General features: G+C 40.0%; 1 protein-coding gene across 9 annotated transcripts in view; it reads left to right on the forward strand.

Moving 5' to 3' along the window:
• LOC149323845 (cotranscriptional regulator ARB2A) overlaps nucleotides 1-15,857 on the forward strand; it is a 313,183-nt gene that overhangs the window by 127,666 nt on the left and 169,660 nt on the right. For all 9 annotated transcript variants that reach the window (XM_089493210.1, XM_089493256.1, XM_089493218.1 and 6 more), the window contains one exon: nucleotides 14,186-14,305. In XM_089493210.1, the coding sequence (XP_089349336.1) occupies nucleotides 14,186-14,305 (120 nt within the window). The remainder of the gene's footprint in view (nucleotides 1-14,185; nucleotides 14,306-15,857) is intronic.

Consider the following 15,857-nt stretch of genomic DNA (forward strand, 5'->3'; position numbering starts at 1 on the left):
GAGTAATTAATTTTAAGGTGCGACTAGAGTGAGGAGAAGAGAAGGAAGATGTGGGAGTGTCTGCAAAACACGGATGAGGTTTTAAGGTGGAACTGGAGTGAGTGAGAAGATGGAAGGAGAAAGAGGTATCAGAAATGTAATATTTGCATAACGTTTGAGAGAATGGGAGCATTTGCAAGATTTTACACTAGAACTATAGAGAGTGAGGGGATGGAAGGAAAAAATTCAGAAAAATTTTGCTAGCTTCTGGTATAATTTATAATAAAATCTTAAATTTCCTCTTTGTTCATGTCTGATGTCTACTCATCAGGGCATTTTTATCTTCCCTTTGTTTTGCCTCTCTAAAGTGCCCTGGTGCTCTCATTATATGGTGATGTGTTCTGGAACTGGAACAGAACTCTACATTCTGTTTATTCTGTTCTCATTCCATGTCAAACAGCACTAAAATACCACCTTGATCAATAAATTAGTTGCATTGAATAGCAGACTAGAATAGTAATGATTAACCCATTGGTGGCAATTCTGAATTCCAGAAATATCCACAACATAAGGCGTATTTACTACACTGCACCAAATGTCATATTTATGATATGTACTTTAATCAGAAATTGGACTTTAGACAGAATTATTTGTTGTGCTGTGGATGGCCCTTTATCTTGAATGACAAAGTCTCTCTGCACTGTCATTTATAAAAAGAAACGTGTGGCATTATTGGACAACCCTGTCATTGAATCTATAATTTTACTGAATTCAAAAGATTAAAAGGCACATTAAGATGTTTCATTACTATGCTGTTACAACCTTAATGGTGGAGTTTATATATGTTTTGTGTTGGGTACCGTATTACTGAACTAATATTCAGTACCACCTTGATCAGTAAATTTCATTAATATGGTGTGGCATAGTTGGTTGACCAATGGACCAAGACTCTGGAGGCCAAGATTTGAATCTCTGCTCAACCATGGAAACCTTCTGGGTGACCTTAGGCAAGTCACACACTCTCAGCTTCAGAAAACCCTGTCATAGGGTTGCTGTAAGTCAAAATGACTTGAAGACGCACACTAACAATTTATATTGTATGATTTAGCTCCATAATGTAGCTTCTAAAGTATATGGATGCTAATAAATAAAACTAGATCCAGATTCTTGACTGGAAATCCCCATAAGGCTAAAATAGGTAAGTTTTAAGGCTGTAGACTGTGACCAGAATACCACCATTCTATCCCATAATTGCACTGCTGCTCTTTTTGATGACATGAATTCCCTGCTAGAGTATTTATATGGAAAAGCATCCCATTGTCAGAATGTCTAGAAATTTGGGTATTGACATACATGTGAAGTTGTTTTATCTTTCTAGCTAAAGTGAAAATCATATATCCACCATTGTAATTACACACCTTTGAGAGAGAGCCATACAGCCTGCATCCCTTTTCAGTCTTTTCTAATAATCAGAATATCTTGGACTACATATACTAAAATTCAGCATTCCAGGTCATATAAGGCTGTACAAATATCTGTTATATGTTTTATACTTTCACAAATTAGCCAGTTTAGGAGTGAGGCAAAGTGTTTTTATATTAATTTTATAACTCACGAATGATGACTTTCCCTGTTAGCCAGAGGAAAGCACATATATACTGTATATATACACCGATATTTATTTAGAACAAAAGACCAGAAAAGTTTACTATTCTTACATTATGCTGTTTTAATAATTGCTACAATTTATCAAAGTCTTAATGTTGTTTCATATATTTTAATAGTAAGCAGTTCTTATTATTATCTTAGGTAGCAGGTTGCAATATAAATTTCCAGATACAGAATTGCAAAATATCATTAAATACATTTTCAGATTCATGATACAATTCATGATATTTTGTAAATTACTGGTGAAACCCAGTTTTCAGCTGGTGGAACTTTCTTCTTCTCACCTCTGCATTGCATCATTACCCTGCCTTCCCTGCCCCAGTTCCCTTGGAATTCCTTGTTCCATCAGCGGACTTCACCACTGGCTCTTGTCCAATGGAAGTGTATTTTATAGGCCATTTAGGAAGTGAAAGACCTAAATAATTTGGTTAAAAGAGCTGTAGATTAAAACATCCAAGCCTGTTCTTTCCTCATTGCAGCAGGATTGCATTTCCCATGTATCATCCACAAGGCCATCAATATAAGTAAATATTGTTGAATGTGGATACCAAGTCCTAGATGAACTGTATTCCCATTGCATGTGATTGACACCCAGAAGTTCATAGTGATGCAAGTATGTCAGCATACGGTAGAGCCATATGTGCACAGAAAAGAAAAGGAGTATTTCAGTACTATGTACATATGTGAAATCTTTTATAAAAAGGTGAAATGTTACATAAGGTAAACAATATTTGGATTGCTTTGTAACTAAGGAGAAGTTGATTTATGTGTATGTGAACTATCTGTTGGGATAAAGTACCCAGTTTGCTATTTCAAAATTTACCAAAATAATGAAAACATTGCAGTATTTATAACTTCTCAGCAACAGGTTAAAAGAACAACAACAGCAACAAACCCTGTGTAATTTGGCATCAAAACAGGAAATATGTGAACCTGTCACTGTAAGCAGTCTCAAAGGGCAAACTGCTTTGCTGGAGCTAATTAACCTTAGAAAATAATTACACAAATATGCAAATGTTGTTTAGATAATTCCATGTGTTATCAGCTCAGGTAGTCCATCATAACTGCAGACCTAGCGGTGTCTAGGTATTAGTATCTGGTGTAGTTGATAAGGCTTTGGCTTCTGCCTGCCTTCAGCTTGGTATTTAAGAATTAATGATGGCAATATTCCATTCATGATTTTAACCTGCATTTTGAAAGCTCCAAAAAGCACTGTATGTACTGTATGCACACTGCTTATCTGTATAGACTAATGGTTTGATTCATTAAAATGTTATATGCCTTGCCAGTTTTTCTATCAAATGATACAGCGTTTTTATAGAAAAAGAATTTAAATCTACTTAATCTGCTATATTCTAAACAGGCTTGTTAAAAATGTCTGTAAAATACCTCATTTGTATATGGAGGGTTTTATTTGAGTCTTGACCGGGTGCAGCTGATATTTTTCTGGTTCACGCCTATTTTAATTTTTTTGTATGATGTAGAAATGCTTTTGTACTGGTCTGAAGAACAGTGGATATGATTCACTGAAATCACTGCCATATGTAAAAGATGTTGTTGGAGATTCTCTCCCCCCCCCCCCCCCCCATATTAGTTCTCTCCAGAGTTCTTGATGAGTCACTTTTCCTATTTTAGTGTCCCATCACTGGTGATTTTGCCTGATGTCTCAATCCTGCTTTTCCAGTAAACAGTATTTTGAAGTACTTAGTATATGAATTCTCAAGAACTGAAGTTTGATATAGGGGCTGTGCAGACCGGCAGTTTGGGCCAGCTTGGGGGCAGAGGCGGGGTGTATCGTCTACATGACGCACAGCCTGGCTCCACTTCCAGGGCGGTGTGATGCCACATGCAGCGTCACGGTGCTCCTCCAGTGCTGCATACATATGATGCAGTGCCGAAGGAGCACTGCCAGGCTGCAGCAATGCAGCTATTGCACCCTTTGCAGGGTGTGAAAAGGAGCCGCTTTTTGCGGCTCCTTTTTGTGCCCTGCAAAGGCTATATCAGGGCTGTGGCATGAAGTTGTGTGGCCTTGATCTGGCTGTAACAGGGGTGGTTGGAGGCCACTCCTTTGGGGCTATGTGCACAGCTCCATAAAGGCCCTGGTTTATGTCCCACCAATATTGAGGGAGGACATGGAAAAGGGCTTTCTCTGTGGTATTACCCAAGTTATGGATAGCCCTCCCCTTAGAGACCCAATTTGCACCGATGTTGGCTTTGATTTGGTGCTGAGTTAAGATATTATAGCGCGTTACAGGCCGCCCCTTTGGGGCGGCCTGTAGCTGCACCTTTCCCCGCCAGATCGGGGCCTCAGCGGCCAGACCGGCAGCCGCTGAAGCCCCGATCCGCTGCTTTCCGGGCTGCGGGGAAGCGGCAAAAGGCCCCTTCCCCGCAGCCTGGAAAGGGGTGTCCTTGGAGCTTCAAGCCCCAAGGACACCCCGCGGCGGCGGGGAGAAGGAGAAAGGGGCCGTTTGGCCCCTTTCTCCTTTGGTCCGCTGGGCGCAGCCGTCTGAAGGCTGCGCCCAGTGGACCAAACCAGGAAGGAGCTCCAAAACAGAGCTCTTTCCACGGTCGCGGAAAGGGCGCCCTAGGCACCCTGCCGCAACCCCAATATGTCACAACCGTGCCACCTCGTTTGGAGGCGGCGTGGTCGTCACGTATCAATGGCGGCGGCCGTGTGGAACGGCCGCCACCATTTTGTGCGCGCAGAGCGCTCACTAGGGTTAGGGCGGTGCAGAAGCACCTCCCCGTCTTAACTCTAGTATGCACTCCGCACATACTTTTTAGCCCATCTGTAACGGGCCTCAATTTATTAAAGCCTTTGAAATTTTATAAGTTTGTCATGTTGGTACATGCTTTAACTTGTTTTGATTTTTTAGAAAATGTAATATATTTTAGACTGTTAATTACTTTTACAGCTTCACATTTTAAATTGTTTAAAATTCAATTTGTGCCACCCTGAGATCCTTGGCAGTAGGGCAGGATTTAAATACTTTAATGAATAAAAGAAATACATATTGCATCTCAGGTTAGTGGCCTGAATGATGTATAATCCATCACACTGATACTGTGAAACACATTAATTTGACTGATGTTTTTATCTGTCTTTGTCCTTTAGCCACCAGGGTGAGTTTTGTTTGTTTGTTTTGGGGATAGGCTAATATCAACTAGTAAAAACAGAAAATTCTGGCATTGGATCTCACATTGCAGATTATTCTACCTCTTCCTTGCCTTTGGAAATGGGGTTGGGAATTCAGCTAGAGTTCATACTTAAAACAACCCACCAAAAATAATGTTCTGAGTAAGCACACCGATTTTCATTTGGATATCTCAGACCTCACATGCACATTGTTTTGTATTCCATTCTTCCCTGATCTACTTGAAAACTGGCCTTAGAATTAAACTGGTCTTATAACTGCACCATAGCATGAAGCCCTTGAGAAGGTCTAGGGAAATGTCCCAACATGGTGTCACCATATGGATGTCTTAAAACTCACACTTCATGCACAAGCACCTCATTTTTTCTTCTCATACATGATGCAAGCAGGGATGTAGCCAAGGGGGGTTTCTTGGGGTCCGGACCCCCCCCTTCCGTTAGATAAAATGAATGGTGTGTGCTGCTGCACCGCTGCACCCAAGCCCCATTATAATGGTGGCACTTAGTCTGGACCCCCCCCCCCTTCCCAAATGCAAGGGACCTTCCAGAGCGGGTGGTTCAACCACTAAGATGGACAGCAACTATCTTTTTGGAATGCTGAAGATATGTTTTCTGGTGTTTGTATCACTCAAAGGTTTAGGCCCCCTGTAAACTTGAGAAGGTACACAAAGTTGCTCCTATACCTACTGCTCTACAGCATAGCTCAGGAGTACAGGCTTTTCTGGAAGGCCTTGGCCAAGTCCCACTGGCTGATATAAATGAGTGAGACACCCAGGAGAATCAAATGCACATATAGCTCCAGTCTCGTGCCAAAGCCACACTCCATTCCTAAGCACTGGAGTGCAGCTTTGGTGCAGCTTCCGGATTCTTAGGACCCATGCATCATTTAAACAGCATACCTCCAAAGAGACCCGAAGCAGCTTTATTTTGGCAGTCTGTATGGGGCCAGAGTTTCTTTGACCGATGACCTGCCAGAATATAGAGTCCTGGGGTTGAGTTCACCAACCCCATCTTCAGTCACATAACATGGTGTTATCATGTGGATGGCCTAAAACTGACACAGGCACCTCATCTTCTCCCATGATCTTGCCATTTACCCCATACCCACTTACCTTGACCTGTGTCAAGGTGCAGAAAGCTCCTTAAACTATGTACTGAAGTGGGCATGTCTGTCCCTTGCCATGTCCCTTTTATGACCCTCTCTTGACTTAGCCAAGTGTATCAGATCTGTTGGCTGTCTTTTGTAGCAGCTGTGGTTGTGAAGGTCAGTTTAGAGCCCAATGTAATCCAGCTGAGGTCACTTTAGCCAGCCCGATGGGAGACAAGGGAATTCCTTTGCATCATAACTTATTCCTGCCAGTGGAAAAACAACTTAGGATGTTTTTTTCTGTTCTAAAATCCAAAGCAATAGAACTCCGGCCAGTTAGGGTCTATATATTTATTTTCCACCTTTTAGGGTGGCATCTTGAAGGTGACTTTTTGCTGTATCCCCTTTATGTACTTAAATGCTTCTTTTGGGAGCCACATGGTGATCTAATGGGAAGAGGTGAGATATGAACAAATTACTGATCTCATGTGACTGACATGACCTACATTACCCTTACTTTGAGCTAACCTGAATAGTTCATCCCTCTTCCCTTTTTTAATTAGCCTTTTCCTGGTATTTGTATATGTCTAACTTCTTTGTTTGGTATATGTTTAACTTCTTGGTCTGAATTCTGTCACAGAACAGGAGCAAGATATGCTTTCTGTATGTCTTCCTGCTCTCACGTTTTCCCTTCTTTGTACTGTTTTTCATTGCCATGTAGACTATAGTTGTCAGTCCTAATTTGGCTCTTCACTAACCTTGCCTTTAATTTACAGTCTCTCTGAGGACATGACAGCTAGTGATTGGTCCACATTGTCAAGGGAGTGGCTGACCTTTGCTGATAGTGGTAATTTTCTTTGAAAGGAGAGGAGTCTCCTAGTAACTTCAATCATTACTCTGTAAATCTATTTTTGATGCTTTAGTTAAGGTTTGTTTGTTATGTAAATCTCACAAAAGGTGGGAGGTAGGCATAGTCATGCTTAGCAAATTAATCTCCTCTAAGTGTGGATCCTACCCCAAATATTTGATTAAATATTTATACCTGCATTTATTTTCAGAAATACAGAAAATGGATTGTCACAAATATTGAAGCAGTAGAACAACAGAAGAATCAATTTTTATTTGTATTTTTTAAAAAATGAACAGAGAGCAGCAAATTAAAATAAAATGAGAAAAATAAATGCTTATTTTCAATCATGGCCATGAACCATTTGAATACTAGCAAAGAGGGAAGCTGTGTTAGAATAGTTAAGAGCATCTACTTGCAGTATGTAGGTGTCTATGTATGTGAGGCCGGAACTATCAAACCATTCATCCAGTAGATTGTTTCATGAGCAATTTCCCAAATAATAGGGGATGTGGTGGCTCAGTGGTTAAGATGCTGACTATGATGATTGCAAGATCGGCAGGTCAATAGTTTGAGGCCCAAGTGCCGCGTGACAAAGTCAGGTCCCGTCACTAGTCCTGACTTCTGCCAACCTAAAGCATGTAAAAATGCGAGTAAATAAGTAAGTTCCACTTGGGTGGGAAGGTAACATTCTGTGTAGTCATGTTGGTCAATAACTACGGAGTTGTCTTTGACAATGCTGGCTTTTCGGCTTAATAACAGAAATGAGCACCGCCCCCATAGTCAAGTACTACTTGACAACTTTATCAAAGGAAAACACTTTACCTTTTACCTTTTTCACAAATATTGTTGTCAGCACCTTTGCATGTCAAATACATGCCAAAAAAGAAAATGTTCATTGAAAATAAAACCCACAACTTGTAGCGTGTCATCTAAATGTAACTGGGGTGAGAATAACACTCCATATGGTAGGCTGCAAATAATAGAATCATAGAGTTGGAAGAGACCGCAAGGGCCATTCAGTCCAACCCCCTGCCATGCAGGAAATCAAACTCAAAGCATTCCCAACAGATGATCATCCAGGCTCTATTTAAAGACCTCCAAGGAAGGAGACTTGACTACATTCTGAGGGTGTTTGTTCCACTGTCGAACAGCCCTTACTGTCAGGAAGTTCCTCCTAATGTTGAGGTGGAATCTCTTTTCCTGTAGCTTGCATCCATTGCTCCGGGTCCTAGTCTCTAGAGCAGCAGAAAACAAGTTAGCTCCCTCCTCAATATGACATCCCTTCAAGTATTTAAACACAGCTATCAGATCATCTCTTAACCATCTCTTCTCCAGGCCAAACATCCCCAGCTCCCTAAGTCTCTCCTCATAGGGCATGATTTCCAGACCTTTCGCCATTTTGGTTGCCCTCCTCTGGACACGCTCCAGCTTCACAACATCCTTTTTGAATTGTGCTGCCCAGAACTGGACACAGCATTCCAGGTGGGGCCTGACCAGAGCAGAATAAAGTGGCACTATTACTTCCCTTGATCTAGACACTATACTTCTATTGATGCAGCCTAAAATCACATTGGACTTGTTAGCTGCCACATTGCACTGTTGACTCATGTTCAACTTGTGGTCTACTTGGACTCCCAGATCCCTTTCACATGTAGTTTCATTCAACCAGGGGTCTCCCATCCTATATCTGTGCATTTCATTTTTCCGCCCCAAGTGCAGTACCTTACATTTCTCTGTGTTGAAATTCATTTTGTTTGCTTTGGCCCAGCTTTCTAATCTATTAAGCTCATTCTGAATTTTGATCCTGTCCTCTGGGGTATTAGTACTCCTCCTAATTTGGTGTCATCTGCAAATTTGATGAGTATGCCCCCAATTCTGTCATCCAAGTCATTGATAAAGATGTTGAATAGCACTGGGCCCAGGACAGAGCCCTGTGGGACCCCACTGGTCACTTCTCTCCAGGATGAGAAGGAGCCATTGTTGAGCACCCTTTGGGTTTGCCCAGTCCACCAATTACAAATCTATGTAACAGTTATGTTGTCTAGTCCACATTTCACCAGCTTGTTTTCAAGAATGTCATGGGGAACCCTGTCAGTAGCCTTACTGAAATTAAGTTATACTATATCCACAGCATTCCCTTCATCTACCAAGCTGGTCATTTTATTTTAAAAAAGAGATTAGATTTTTCTGCATGACTTGTTTTTCTGAAACCAGTGTTGACTTTTTTTTATTGTGGCATTGCTTTCTAGATGTGCATAGACTCTCTGTTTAATGATCTGTTCTAGAATCTTTCCTGGTATAGATGTCAGCCTAACTGGACGGTAATTGTTGGGATCCTCTTTTTTCCCCTTTTTGAAGATGGGGAATCAGTTAAGAAAGTTGGAAATTGCAATTGGTAACAAATTTCTGGAGGGCCACACATTTGAACAGCCATGCTGTGCACTGTTTCCTGCAACAAAATCCAATGCAAACCTCAGTCTTCATAGTAAGAACTATAGCTTCTGTGGCACATCTTATAGTGATAGGGTTACAGAACTATATGTACTGCCTCCAAATACCATAAGAGCTACAATAGATGGCTCGGATGCATTCTCTGGTGTGAATGGAGTTCAGGTTTCCTGGTGAGCAAAAATACCAATTCACAAATACTACTGTTCAATACAAAACAGAAGAAGCCTAAACTCCTCAGACATCTAGGGGCCTAGAGGTCCTGTTTGCTTATACCTGTAAAATGTTCTGTGGACATAAACCTACCACAATTTGGTGATATCAGAATCTGATTGAATATGTCATGAGTTATCTATACAGTTGAGTAGTGAGTTATTAATATAGTAATATAGGAGATATTATTTTAAAATTGTGCAATATGTATATTTCAGACATGGGGGATGATGAGAGGTATAGTGTTGGTAATAAACCTTGATGGTGGTTTAGAATCATAGAGTTGGAAGAGACCACAAGTGCCATCCAGTCCAACCCCCTGCTATGCAGGAAATCTCAACCAAAGCATAATTGACAAATGGCCATCCAGCCTCTGCTTGAAGACCTCCAAGGAAGGAGACTCCACCACTCTCCAAGGGAGTGTGTTCTACTGTCAGGAAGTTCCTCCTAATGTTGAGGTGGAATCTCTTTTCCTGTAGCTTGCATCCATGGATCCTAGTCTCTGGAGCAGCAGAAAACAAGCTTGTGCCCTTCTCAATATGGCATCCCTTTAAGTATTTAAACAGGGCTGTCATATCATCTCTTAACCTTTTCTTTTCCAGGCTAAACATCCCCAACTCCCTAAGACATTCCTCATAGGGCATGGTTTCCAAGTGAAGATAATTGCTTGGTACAGGAATACGCAGATATGTGTGGGATACAGTTTCTCACAGGATAAAAGGTGAAGAGGAGAAAACCGAAAATCTTAAAGGGGGGGCTGGGAAATTAGAAGGATGATGCATGGATATGTATTGATTTAGGGCAGGGAATTGTGAATATAGGGTTGATGCTTGGGGATGATGGCAGTTCTGTCTGCAGACATCTTCCTGTTAACATCTACAGTTACTGGAATAAAGTCCTTGTTGTTTGAAATACAGAAGGCTGGTTTACTGAACTGTGGGTGGGAGAAAGGGCAGTTATTGACAGGAAGTAGGCCCTGAAATGGGCTGTTCTTCAGTGGGTTATGACCAACTTTGGATCCAAAGCTTCTACAATCCTGTTAGATAATGGAACGCGTTTACCTTCCAATTGAGTCTGCTGGTGTGTTTTTTTTAAAAGATGTCTGGATGGTCTACTAGATAAATGTGGCCTCCATTCTGACTAGTGCACACATTAGCATTGTGGATGTGGAGATTATGCCATGTTACTCCTTGACACACCCCACTTAAATAAACTCTCTTCCTCATCACTGACATGGACAATTTCAGCATAGGCTTTATTATATAAAATGATAAATAATAATGTAAATATTATCAAAGTATGTTTTATTGTTAACTTTTTGGACTTACTGATATGGCAGCCTGAACTGAGCCATGAATCTTCTGTTAAAGAGAATGCTTGAGGGGAAGGCGGACAATATTATCTGTTATTAAATATGTGTCATTTCTTGCCTCTACAGAAGGAGTCATGAAATGAATATGCATTGTACCTTTGAATTTTATGTATTTTAGAAGATATTGGAAAAAAATTACTGTATTTTTCTTCAACTATCCAAACTTCTTTTATCTTCTAAGTAGTCTTTCACTGCTTTTCCAGCTCACTGGATTGACAGGTATTTAGTATCTGATATGCTTGATAATTTTAATAGTTCCTGACAAGATAGTAAGATACAGTAATTCTTCTTTCCTCTTGCAAGAGAACTAAAATAAAAATCATAATTAAGGAAAATACTTTTTAAAAAATTTCATGACCGTAAATAGTTTGTTACTTTCCCGTCAGAAAGCATTATTTTTGTTTCACAGAAGAGAGATAAAATTTGTTAAATGAGGCAGGAAAAGCTCCAGAGTTATGGCTGCATCATTTTTAACCATAAATTAATATGGTTGAGGGGTTATTTTAAACTTATGTCTTGGGTGCCTTAGGTAAGGGAAGCTCTAACATTACCATACGGTTTCCCATAGTTGGAGTACATTTTCCCCTGCTTTATCAACTTTATTTATGTCAAAATTTTTGGTAGAACTGTTCACAAGTGTTGAACCAGAGCCATGCTGAAAACAGCAATTCTCTAGTTGATTTTCACTCTCATAAAGCCAAAGGGTTGTTGTTTCCTTTATTCTGCAAGCACCCAGTGAAGTAGCTCACGTGTAGAAAAAGGTATAATGTGATGGCATGTCAATCTGACTGAATAAAATTCTGACTTTTGTAATTAATTTTTAAAGATTAAAGAGATATGCTTTGGCCTTGAAAGATATCATAACAATTGCTAAATGAATAAGTAAATGTTTTTAGTATTAATACTATAGGATTTTTTCATTTTATTAATAGCATTTATAGTACTGTATATACTCAACTATAGGTTGACCTATATGTGTATGTATAAATCGAGGGCAGGTTTGGGGGCCAAAATTATAGATTTTGCCATGACTCATGGATAAGTCGAGGGTAAAACATGGGAGGCATACAGTGTGTGTATGTGTGTATACAGCAAGAGGGACTCTAATTGAGGCTTTTTGCTTCAGCGTTTCAGCCTTCATTTCAGCCTTCACTCCCCAGACAGGGGAGTGTGTGGACGAGAGAGGGACTCTTAAACAAACAGCACTATCAATCAATCACCCAGGACTGTTTCTGCTTGGCTCAAGACAGAAAGAAACTGCTCTCCTCACTGCATTGGGAAATCTGAAAGAGCTGCTATTACATTACCATGTTGACCTGTAAATAAGTCGACCTGGGATTTGGGGGTCAATTTTTGGACATAAATTTTTCGACTTATAGATCAGTATATACAGTGTCTCTAATAAAAGAATTACACTGGATAGCTTTTAATAATGATAAAATGGTAGCACACAACATGTCTTGCTCAGGTATGTTTGTATTCAATTAAATTTATCTCCCGTGTTCAGCAGAGTACTGTATCAATAGGATACTTTTAACCAACTGACCAACATTATATAAAATGTATATTTCTTCATATAATTTAATCTGACACCCTAAATATGAATTACATTTCTTTGGCAACTAGCAAAGTAGTAAGTTACTATAGAATAGTTTTAAAAATAGACTAATTGTTAAAAATGTAAACACCTTTACGTTTTAAAAAATGCTAAAGAATCAGCATTTTAGAAAACAGCAATATTTTTCACGGAACCTAAATAATTATAGTAATGTAGCAGATGGGCCTCCCTGGAGGGCATTCCAATGGCAAGAAGCCACCATTCAAAAGCTGATTATTTCCAGCTACTACAATTCTTCAGATGGCAGTAACATTTGGCGAAAGACCTTGAATAACAATTTAAGGAGATGGTCAGACATTATGTTTGTAGCTGCACACTTTTTCCCCCAGTGCCATGGCTTCCTTTTGACCAGTTTTGCTAGTGTCATTTGTTTAGCTTTATGTTTTTCAATTTGCTACAGTCATTATTGAGGTCATACATGTGAAGCACTTTGAGCATCCAGTGGGTCTTTTTTCAGTTATGTTGGTAGATGAGAGATAAAAAAAATACTTTTTCTCAGTATTTCAGAATCTACTTTGCCTTCACTGCTTTTGAACAGCAAACCAATAGTTTTAAATAAATCAGACCACTTATTTAACATGTTATGTTAGATTTCTGCATGTTGGTGTTGCTGTTCTGTTTAGATAGCATGATTCTTTACAGTGCAGTAAAGGTTATATACATGGTTGTCTGGAATCCTTGGTTCAGTATATCATATACAGAGAATTTTTTCCAGTGGTGTTCACTCTCATTGGAACTGTTGAGAACTGTCTTATGAGCGATGTTAGCACATTTATCTAATTATAATGTTTTCAAATGAAGTGATTGTAATGTGCTGTTGGACCCCAGAGTTATAACAAATTAATAGGACTGGAATATAAATAATTATAATCCAGATTATTTTAACCATTGAGAATAATAGATAAATGTAGACTAAACTGTTAAAACTGATGCACAGTGCATACTGTTGTGGGTTTTTAATTATGACACTTTCAAAGAGGCTGAACCCTGTATGTGTTAATAGATCCAAAAACAAAATTCTTACCTGTTGAAATTACCACAAGGATTAAATTTAGACTTTAATGGAATCTAATTGAAACAGATCAAAAGTTTCACATAACCTGGTGAATGAGCTACACATATGCTGAGCTTCAGAGTGAGATATTGGATGGGGAGATAGAGTGTAAAGTCCAGCCACAAAGAACTATGCCACATCTCCCCTTTTTGTTCCTCTTGAACTAAAATTCCACCTTCCATCCTCCCCCAACACACAGCCATTTAGAGACCAATGGTCAGAGTGTCAAAGATGAACATGGATCATGAAAGAAGCAACTGGTTTTGTCTCTGTAGTCAGATGCATTTTGGATTTCTTGGTTCTGTTGTTTTTTTTACACTGTCACCTTTTTGAAATTCCTTAAAAATAACTTTCTTTTATTTATTTTTCCCATTCCAATATTGTAAAGTTTTAAAGTATTTTTATCTTGTGAACCACCTTGGGTCTCATTCTGGGAGAAAGGCAGCATAGAAATTGAATGAATGAATGAATACATTTGTTCTTTAGGTACTGGCACATACCAATAAAGCCAATTTATACTCCTCAAAGTGAATATACAGGAAGTTTTTGATAGTTTGCTTTGATGCATATTTTTGTTTTCTTTTGTAACCTTGGTTCCTCCATCATTGTGTTTTTGGCTTGTTTAGATTATGAATCTTTTTGAACGGGGATTTCATGTTTATTGTTTTGTGAAGCACCTAATATTGCTCAGGCACTATACAAATTATCATAGATTATAATAAATGTTGGTTTCTCTTTCTAGGAAAATGGATCCCCTGAAGAACATGCAATTTATGTATGGGACCACTTTATCTCCCAGGCAGCAGCTGAAAATGTATTTTTTGTTGCTCACAGTTATGGTGGACTTACATTTGTAGAACTGGTGAGTGTTTACATATCACAATTCCTTTTATCCTCCGTTTTTTTTATATATATTTACAAAGATGAAGCTTAATTTTCCTTTTTTAAAAAAAAATATGGGCCTAAAACTGTCTCTCCTCTACATCTATTCAGCTATTGTTCTTTTTTCCTTTATATGTTGTAGACATATTCATGGCTAAGTAAAAGGTCTCAAGGGCGGGTTACAGACCGCCTTCAAGCGTCCGTTCTCCTGCCACCGCCATTCGCTGCGGAGGGAAGCCCCAGCAGCCAGACTGCGAGGCTTCCCGGCACAGCGAAAAAGGAGCGCCGAAATGGCGCTCCTTTTCAAAACGCGGAAGTGGCACCGCGAGGGGCAAAGCACGCCCTCGTGGCGTCACTTCTGCCGCGACACATCTGGACGCTATGCGTCCAAGATGTCAAAATGGCGGCGCCCATCTGGATGGGCGCCGCCATTTACGACACGCTCCACGCGTGTTGGGGCTGGGGCCGGTTAGGAAGGGGCAATTCTTCCTAACCCTAACACGCCCCTTCCTAACCCTAGCACGCACGGAGCACGTCGTAAGTGGCAGTTTGTAACCCGCCAAAGATTCCACTTAGTGGTGGGATCAAATAATTGACTCAAATAATTGACTCATAACTCAAAACTGCAGTTGCAGACTTGAAGTCAGAAGGGGAAAAAACCTCAGGCACTGATTAAGGAGGCTAGTGCAGATGTATCAGCTGATAGAAAAATCAGTACAAAGTGGTGGCTGTATTTTGGGGAGATTTTCCTTTTCAATAAGTTATTGAAATTAAGTACTTAACTGTGCTGGTTCTCCTAAATAGCAGTTTTAATAATATTAACCACAGTATCTTAGGCCCTGTACAGATGGGCAAAAAGCGCCGTCTTCGGGCCAAAACAAGAGCTTGGGGAAGCAGAACGACCACATGCTCCCAAGCCCTAGTATGTGCCGGTGGCAACATTTTGGCACACATGCGTTCGGACAGTGCACACGCCGATGATGTGTCTTGTGTGACGCGTCCAAGCGGCATGGTGCACAAGAGATGTCACCGTGCTGCTCCAGGCCGCTAATGGCCACCCGTTTCTTCTAATATGTACAGCCCCTTAGTTATTTCTTTGGGATGGACTTGGAGGCAGTTACATTGCAGCCAGTCTCCAAAAATGGTGCTGTGGAATTTCTGTTCCATCCTGTTGCCATTGACATTTCAAGTGTCTCAAGATTCTGGATTCTCCCTGTGCTTTTCAACATCTACTTGGAACAGTTACTTACATCTAGAGGTTTGGAATGGTATGTCATCATTATAACTGTGAAGCAGTTCTATCTGTCTTTTCCATTAATCCCAGAAAGACGGTTTAAATGTATCACATATAGAGCATACTTTTAAAACACACCTGAAACTTCATTTTCCCCCAAAACAGGCCAGCTAAAATATTAACTGATTCTGGTCAATGAAGTTATATTGTGTCAATGCTTTTCCATCTGCATTCTTTGCCTGTATCTGGTCCAAATCAAAGTGTTGGCTTTAATCTTCAAAGCTCTGAATGTCCTGTG

Source organism: Sceloporus occidentalis, unplaced genomic scaffold, assembly GCF_023333645.1.
Source record: "Sceloporus occidentalis isolate IW3139 unplaced genomic scaffold, rSceOcc1.0.p SCAF_1, whole genome shotgun sequence".
In the NCBI taxonomy this organism is placed as follows: domain Eukaryota; kingdom Metazoa; phylum Chordata; class Lepidosauria; order Squamata; family Phrynosomatidae; genus Sceloporus; species Sceloporus occidentalis.